Below are 8,442 nucleotides of genomic sequence, written 5' to 3' on the forward strand. Positions count from 1 at the left end.
ATGATTTTCCCTGCCCTCCAGCCGCCTGTGGTGCTGCGACACGACAAAAAGGCCTCTCCAGCGGGGCCTCCTTGTAGGGCCCCAGGACTAGGGGCCCCCGTGCTGCGGCTAGCCACAGGATACAGAGCCCAACCTGATGCAGCGGACTTGCAAGGTGCCTTTCCTCTCGGGCCATCCCCTTTCATGCTGCAGGGACCGGTGGAACTGACCCCCTCCACCCCTGGGCAGCAACTCTTGCGCACGAAGGAGCAGCAGCACCGCCAGGAACAGCACCAGCAGCAGCGTGATCTATGTGCTATGCTTTCGCACTTTGATAACATAAGCCCATGCAGCGGAAAAGAAATCGCAGCGCTGAGCCGCTGCGTTAGCAGAAAATATCAGCTGGTGCCAGCCCCAGCGGACAACAGCAGCAAAACGCAGATTCTGTGCTTTCCTGGGACGATTTCCGGCTGCATGCAAACTTCAAAGTCTTCTGCATGTCATTTGAGGCCACGTGGGGCGACAGGGGGGAATATTACGTCTGAAACCCTTCCACAAGCCCCAGCTGCAGCAGCAGCAGCAGATGCAGTTGCAGCAGCAAAAGCAACGGGCGAAGAGCTCAAAAGTAACTCTGGCGCTCCTCCGCCCCTATCCGGGCAGCGAACCACTTTCCACGAACATGTGCAGCTGCAGCAGCAGCCATATTCAATGCGCTGGACAATTATTCAGCGACAGCAACAAGAACAGCAGCAGCAACAGCAGGAGCACCTAGCAATTCAAGCGCCTAATCTCTGTCCAAAAGTCTCTGTGAAAAAGCCGAAATTGTTGCAGGTTGGCTGTCACACATGCATGCGGCAGCAGAGTCAAGGACAGGAGCAGCTGCCAAAGCAAGAGCAGGAGCAGCGACAGCAGCACTTGCAGCAAGAGCAGCAGCAATATAAGCAACCGCAGCAGCGGCAGAGGCAGGATCTGCAGCACATGTGCCAAGAACACGAAGAGCCGCAGAAAGATCAGAATCAGGCAAAACAACAAGAGGATGAGGAGTTCCAGCGAGAGCAGCAGCAACAGCAACAGCAACAGCAGCAAGAACAGAGGCACCCCACGGCCACAGACAAAGATATGAAGCAGCAACAGCTCCTGGCAGCAGAACTGCATGCTGTAGAACAGCAACTAGCGGATAAGGAGGCCCTCTTAGCGCTATTTGAGGGGGCGTCAGAGCAGCAACAGCGGAGGCAGTTGGCGCAGCAGTTACAGCAGCTACAGCGGCAGCAGCAGCAGCATAATCAGCTGCTACTGCTTATAGAGCAACAAAAACAGGAACTAGCGAGGCAGCGAGAGCAGGTAGAGGCAAAACAGCGGGAAGCAGAAAAGAAATTGCTGCTACTGCAGCAGCAGCAGGAAGAGGTGCAGAAGCAACAACAACAGCAGCAAGCAGCAGCGGAGGAGCAGCAGAAACAGCAGCAGTGGTTCAAGCAGCAGCAGCAAGCCTTTCAGAAGGCTCAAGAGGAGTTTGCAGCTGAGCAGGCCCGGCAGCAGCAGCAGAAGCAGCGGCTGGCTGACCTCCACGCTCGCCTACAACGCCAAGAAGGGGAATTGGCACGGAAGCAGCAGCAGCAACAGCAGCATCAACAGCAGCTTCTGCAGCAGCAAGCCGACATGCAAGCCTCCCTCAGGGTTCAGGGAGTGCAGCTGCTGCACCAGCATCAAGCGCTGCAGCGCCAGCTGCAGCAGCAGCGCGAATTGCAGCAGCAAATTTTGGACCACCAGAGGCAGCAGCTTGAAGAGTCGCAAGAAGCACTACAGCAGCAGCAACTGCAGCAGCAGCAGCAGCTCGAACAGAAGCACCAGCAACATCTGCATCAGCTGCCCCAGCTTGCCAGGCCCACCCTTATACACCGCGTTGCCGAGGGAAGTATGGCACCGAAGTTGCAGCAGGCGCAGCAGCAACTGCACCAGCAGCAGCGGCAGCAACAGCTGCAGGAGGATCTGCAGCAGTTGCAGCAGCAAGAATACAAGGATCCCTTGCTGGCTCCGCGATGGTGCTGCTGTGGCTCTAGCAGCCCCATAGCTCTCCCTACGGAAATCCAGCCCCCAGGGGACCACTTTGCTGCCCCTAGTGGTCCCCCTGAAACGGAGAGGGACTCAGCAAATTCCACCAGGCTCCCTTCAGCAGAGAGCACCAACAAAATGGGCGGCTCAGATGAAACACATGGTACGAGACACATGGTGAAGGAAGGCTCCCTAAGCGGGGGCCGGCTGAGAGGCGGAGCCTCTAGGGGGTCCCCACAAAGGGAGTGCAAGGGGTCTAGAGCCCCTCACGCCTGCAGTTCACAGCGACTGTCTGATGAGCGGCCACACCCTAGTGGCGACAGAAAACAGTACGGTCCCTCTGGCGATGCTGTTGCAGTAGCAGGTGGTCTTGCTGCTGTCGTAGCTAAGGGTGCTGCACTTACCCAGGGCGGCTCTGGAACTTCGGGTGTCTCTACTTGTCCGCCGCGTTTGCTGCGGTCTACAGAATCGCAGCGCCTGCGCGAACAGTCTCTTAGAGAGCACCTAAGGGCTCTCAATCAATCTAAGAAACCTTTGAAGGCTACAAGCGTAACGAAAAGGGAAAAGGACAAAGACGCAGACGCATACAGACCCTCGACACCCACACAACGCATAAGGACCAACCAACAAAAATTCCCCCACAAACCTTCACAGGAGCCGCTGCAACCGCTCCAACAAAGGCCCTCACAGTGGCTTTCACATGGTGTGGGGCCGCACGAGCAGCATTGTGGGCCCTCACAGGTAACATTGAAGGGTTCTCTTGGCGAAGCGGCTTCGGCTGAGGCGACGCACAAGCTACCTCGCTTGGGTGGCACTCTAAGAGAGGAAGCTGCACAGGTTCGGGGCTTCGCACAAGATAGCGTGCATGGGCCGTTAAACGAAACCATAGAGGGGGCCGGGAAAAGTCCCTTTAGCTCTCGCGGAACCCGGGAGCAGCAACAGCAGCTGCAGCAGCTGCTGCAGGAGCAGAGGCGGGAGATCAACTTGCTGCTTCTGGAAAAGCAACAGCTTGAAAGAGTAGCCATAGGGGGAGGGAAGCCTCCAGGATATCCATGGACTTCAGGAGCCACGAGGAGGCGTCAAACCGTTCCCAGGGAACCCTACGTGCAGAGCACAGCAGACTGCGGAGCAGCAATGGGTAAGACCTTGGCCCTGTCTGTGTTCTGTTCCCCCCTTGGTTCTCGTATGTCCTGATCAACTTTGTGACCTCTGCTCGTTGGCCCGCGAAGTTTATGTCAGGCAGATTCGTATGCAGATGCTTGCACAAGATCCTACATACCGACACACCTCTGCACGGCCTATATGAAAAAACATTCCTACATAGGCAGCTCCCATGAATACATACATACAAGATATTCGCTTAAGGCAGTATGAAGACACAGTCACTTGTGATCTCTGTGTCGTTTTTCAGGTGGGCCCCCTGGCTGTGTCTGCGGGGGAGACCACCCGCGGACCGCTTGGGGGCCTCTTGATGCTGCCTTGGCAGAGGTGCATAACAACAACGCGGGGTTTCAGCGCTGGACTAAAGTTAATGAAGGGGTCTACTTCTACGGAGACACACAGGTTGGTAGAAGGGCGCTGACCGCATAGTCACCTACTTCGTTGATTGTCATTACATGCTTGCTACACACCTATACACCTCAGGACGGTTTATATGAAAAAACATCCCTATATAGGCAGATTCCATGAATATACACACTTCTGTCTATTTGCCTTCTCTATATGTACGTCTGTCACTTTTTATTTTCTTCCTACACGCCTCGAAATGGGGCACCGATATTTCAGCGAGCAGCCCCAGCGGCAACAGCCGCTACGGCTTGGTGCTTGCCTTTTCGCCTTCTGCAGTTCCAGCTAACTGCATGAAGATACGGCCCAAAGCGTGAGTTAACGCGGCACGTTATCTTTTCAGGTCTCTTTAAGTTTCATCAATGGCCGCCTAATGGCACAGACTGATGGCGGGCCTCTCAGCTGGAACAAAGGAGCTCGCGGAGACATCCTGAAGTTCATACGGGCCTCAGATGAGCGACTGTGTAGGGCACAAGCCAAGCCCTAAGCTTTGAGCCCTCGAGGCAGCAGCGGCAGTACTGAAGGCAAATCATATACTTGGTGGTGTTGTCCTTGTAGCTGTGGATGATTGTGAATTCTTGGAAAAGGCGAGGACTCAAGCCCTCCACCCTGAACTCTCAGCATAGTCTACACAAGCTCGGAATTCTTTATTCTGAGATTTGCTGCATACTTAGACTCAAAAGAGCCCCGCACAGTCAGTGGGGGTCTGTTCTTATCGCACTGCATGCACGAGAGTCAACGCACATTCCAACAGCCAGCGGCCCCAAACACTCCGTCAAAGGCCGCTTGAAAATCAACTACAAAACAAAGTGGCGGCTGGGCATCTCCTGAATGAACCCCAAGGCTCGAAATGACAGGTGAAGGGAGCCCTTCTGGGGAGCGTCAGGAGAGCAACGGCCCTTAAGCCGGTTCCAAGCGCAGCCTATCCTAGGTCCCTCCAAGCCTTGGTGGCACCCAAGAAGACCCTTATAGGCACCCTCGTAGGGGGCCTCAAGTAGCACCTGTGAAACCACAGAAGACCTCCTTGCGGGCCCCTAGGGGAGCGCTCCCAATAAAGGGGTTGAGAGAGAGCAATGCGAGACGTTGCTCTACCGGTCGAAATGTTTGCTGCAGCAGCTGTGGATAAGTTGTTGCCAACTGCAACAGCAGCAGCACATCCGCCTCAAGTACTTTCTGAAGAGCAGCAGCGACCCGCAAGAGCGGTGCAAGCTGTTCCGTGAGAAGCGGACCACCCTGTTGCTGCTTTGCCTGCTGCTGCTGCTGTTGCTGCTGCCTGCCGTTGTCTGAACCGTTTGGGGCCCCATCTTGCGCTAAGAGACAAGCCACCTCGTCCATTGCAAAAGCAGTATCAGGAAATACTTCCGCCTCCGGCCTCAGCTGCTGATGCTGTACGTGCAGCAGCAACGTGGCCTTCACCTGGGTGCAGACATGCTGCAGCAGTCTGCAGCAGAGAGGTCCCACGCGCTGCGCTGCTGCTCTGCTTGTGCTGTTTCCAGCCACAACAGCTGCTGCTTCGGGAGTACTGATGCCCGGTGCTGCAGCCAATGCTGCAGCCAGCACGGCTCGTAGCACGCTGTCTATCAAGCAGTCTGCTGCCAGACCGACTAACTCCGCGTACACCTGCAGCAGCAGCAATAGCAGTAGCAGGAGCAGATGGCGTGGCAAATTCTTTTGACTCTGACAGCATGCGACCTCTAGTTTGTGGCACCGCTGCCTGTTTTGCTGCAGCAAAAAGAAGGCTTTGGCTACAGGTGTGCAGCCTTGCTGCAGGACCTGAGTTTATGACTTGACCATAAGAAGGTAAACAAGCAGTTTCGATTGACTCAAACAAACCCAGGACTCACAACCAATAGTGTTTATGGATAGAAGCCTAGGAGCCACAGTCGGATGAACGCCGAGTGGAAGAAACACACATGGATCCTCAGAGAAAGGCAGAGATAGGAAGACGGGTTTAGCAGAAGTAGGGTTTTGGATTTATGACGCACCTGAATAGGTAGCACACGCAGGAGCTCCAGCGCTGCAGAGTGAAGTTGCCGGGTGAGAACCCCTGCAGCAGCTTCCATATGAATTTCAAGGCTGCTGCTGCTGCCACTGCTGGTAGCTGCTGCTGTCAGAAGTTCGTGCAGCTCTCTTGAAGCTTGCTGCAACTCCTGCTGCAGCCCCTTCACCATGACAAAATACGTCTCCTCTTGCTGCCGTTTCAGCGCCACGCTGATCTCCGCCAGCTGCTGCCGAAAGGGCGCCTCTTTGTGCTGCTGCACTGCTGGTGTTGTTGCGGTTAACGCAGCAACAGCGCCTCCCGCTGCTTGAGCTACTCTGCTGGTAGGCGCTGCTGCAGCTAATGCATCAAAGTCAAATAAGGGTAGGCAGTCTTCCAGAAAGGAAAATGCGCGGCGTGCTGCGGCAGCAGGACAGTCGCAGCACTTGCTGCTGCTGCTGCATATGCAGCCGCTGCGTACCCCTCCGCCTTTTTCTGCGGCCAAAGCAGCAAACAGCAGGGGCATCCGCAACAGCCAACGCGAAATTACCTCAGTGTCTGTCCACCTCAATGCGAGGGCACCTACATTGACTGTTGTTGCTGCAGGTGCTGCAGTTTCTGCCGCCGCAGGGCTAGTTACAGGTCCCAGGGACCTCAGCAGGCAAAACAGGTCGCTTATTGAGAGGATAGCAGCAACCTCAGCACGTGCTGCAACGCGGCCGCAGCAGCAGCTGCTGCTGGTGCAGCAGCCACCGGGACGGCCTCGGTTACTGCTGCACCAACAGGGCACCGCGCTGGATTTGCCGTTGCAGCTGCAACGCGCTGCAGCAGCTGCTGCTGCCCGCAGCAGGCCGTGCATCTGCTGCAGCAGCAGCCAACTCTGGCGGGTGATCCTCAGGGGGGCCAGCTGCACTAGGGAAGCATCTGTCTCCTCGGCAATGCACTGCAGCAGTTGCAAGCGCTGCTGCTTCTGCTCTTGCTGCTGCGGTCCCGCAGCTGACCGCAACAGCAGCAGGTTACGGAGGCTGCCGGGGATGTTGTTTTCTGTGGCCAGAACTGTGTCCTGCTCACCAGCAGCAAGCCCTGCAGTTGCTGCCTGCTGCAGCAGATGCCGTGCTCCTGCAAGCAGTTCGATGCTGCGCTGTATGTACACATCGTGCAGCCACTTTGCTGCCATTCGAGCTGCCCGTCTATTGGGCTGCTGCTGCTGCAGTCCATGCAGCATTAGGAGCTGTTCCATCTGCACAATCCCAGCAGCAGAAGCCGCACTGGTGAGGAATGGTAAAACAGCTCTTTCTGCTCCTCTGGGGGCTGCTACGGCTGCTGCTCGTAGGTGTAGCCGCAGGGGCTCCTGCTGATCACTGGAAGTCTTCAAGAGCAGCTGCAGCAGCGGCTGCTCCAGATCCTTCCAGATCAGCGCGGCCCAAGTGCGCATGCACTCCTGCTGCTTATCTGCTGCGTGGCTCCACACAAAATGCAGTAGAGACTCCAGCACTGGAAGCAGCCCTTGTGGTGTTTTTTCAGCAACTTCTTTTGCTTCTACTTCTGCTGCTGCAGTGTCCTCCACAGCAGCAGCAACCCAACCCCAAGTCACAGAGGGTGCCCCGTGGCCCCCTCGTTCATCTCGGGAAGCTCCAAAAATTAGCTTCTGTTTGCTGCCTTTGGCCGCAGCAACAGCAGCAAACAAAGGCTGAAGCGTGCTGCTGCAAATGCTCTGTGTGAGTCTATATAGCCGGCGGCGCAGCAGGCCCAGACGCCCGAAGGCTTCCCATACATCTCTCAAACGCAACACCGCTTTTGCTGCGGTTGTTGCTGTACCATTTCCTTCTGCTGCTGCTGCTGCTGCTGCATTCGCGCCATCTCGGGCTGCAGAGTTGTCAGCAGCAGCAGCTGCTGCTGCGTCACTTGCTGCTTCCTCACTGGTACAGGTGCTGCTGCAGCTGTCCAAGAGGGGAGTGACCCTGAACTGCTGCTGAGACACCTCTATGTGCTGCTGCAGGCGCAGGTCTAGGGCCTTGACAAGATGTATGTACACCTCATCGAACTGCTGCTGGAGCTGAGAGATGGCCGGCGGCCGCTGGGGTCCCTGTGTGGCAGCCAGCAGCGGCAGCAGCAGTCTCAGCGCGCACTGCTGCAGCTCAGCAGCAGCTCCGAGCAGTTCCTGCTGCTGCAGAAGCTCTAAACAGGCTGCTAGGTGCTGCTGCACCCGCTGTACCTGCAGCAGGCACGTCTGTGCGTCGTGTATTACCCGTAGCTGCTGCTGCAGCCGCAGTTGCTGCTGCTCCCGCCGCTGCAGTCTGAACGCGAGGGACTCTCTCTTGGGGTCTTTCCCCATGAGTTGCTGCTGAAGCAGCAGCAGCCTAGTGCAGAGCATTTGCGACTGTTGTTGCTGCTGCTGCAGAGACACCTGAAAGCCGCGCACACGCTCCTCACCCTGCTGCAGCAGCTGCAGCACTTGCTGCTTCGCCTGGGCCTCCGCTGCCCACACATCCTGCAAAAGCTGCTGCAATTGTTCCAGAGAAACTGTAGCTGGCAACGCTTCTGCTGCTGGTGATCCTGCTGCTGGAGACGATTCCGTTGCAGCAGCAACGCCATAGTGTGTGGGCAGCAGCGGCCCTTCTGGCGCATGCATTATTGTGCTGCAGGTTCAACTGCTGCAAGAGCCGCGACAAATTTGCAGGAAATGCTGCTGCGGCCGGCGGAACAGCTGCACAAGCAGCTGCCGCTGCCGTTGTTGGTGCTGTGCCCCGGGCTGGGGGCCAGCTCTTGCGGGTGCTGCTGCCGGCGGGTACGAGCAGCAGGTCCCTTGCATAATGTTCAGCCTCGTTTGCACACCTCACTCAAGTCCCGAGCAGCAATGCGGCGCCTGC

The 8,442-nt window shown here is 56.8% G+C and overlaps 2 protein-coding genes across 2 annotated transcripts; one reads left to right on the top strand and one right to left on the bottom strand.

Annotated features, from left to right (window-relative positions):
* ETH_00006640 (uncharacterized protein) lies at nt 1-3,618 on the top strand (the record flags this gene model as incomplete). Its single annotated transcript, XM_013377975.1, has 2 exons — nt 1-3,166; nt 3,440-3,618. The coding sequence occupies 2 exons, from the start codon at nt 1-3 to the stop codon at nt 3,616-3,618; spliced, it is 3,345 nt and encodes a 1,114-aa protein (XP_013233429.1).
* Nucleotides 3,619-4,584: 966 nt separating this feature from the next.
* ETH_00006645 (uncharacterized protein) lies at nt 4,585-8,204 on the bottom strand (the record flags this gene model as incomplete). Its single annotated transcript, XM_013377976.1, has 2 exons — nt 4,585-5,214; nt 5,580-8,204. The coding sequence occupies 2 exons, from the start codon at nt 8,202-8,204 to the stop codon at nt 4,585-4,587; spliced, it is 3,255 nt and encodes a 1,084-aa protein (XP_013233430.1).
* Nucleotides 8,205-8,442: the final 238 nt, after the last annotated feature.

This window comes from Eimeria tenella, genomic scaffold, assembly GCF_000499545.2.
Source record: "Eimeria tenella Houghton genomic scaffold, Eth_scaff7, whole genome shotgun sequence".
NCBI lineage: Eukaryota > Apicomplexa > Conoidasida > Eucoccidiorida > Eimeriidae > Eimeria > Eimeria tenella.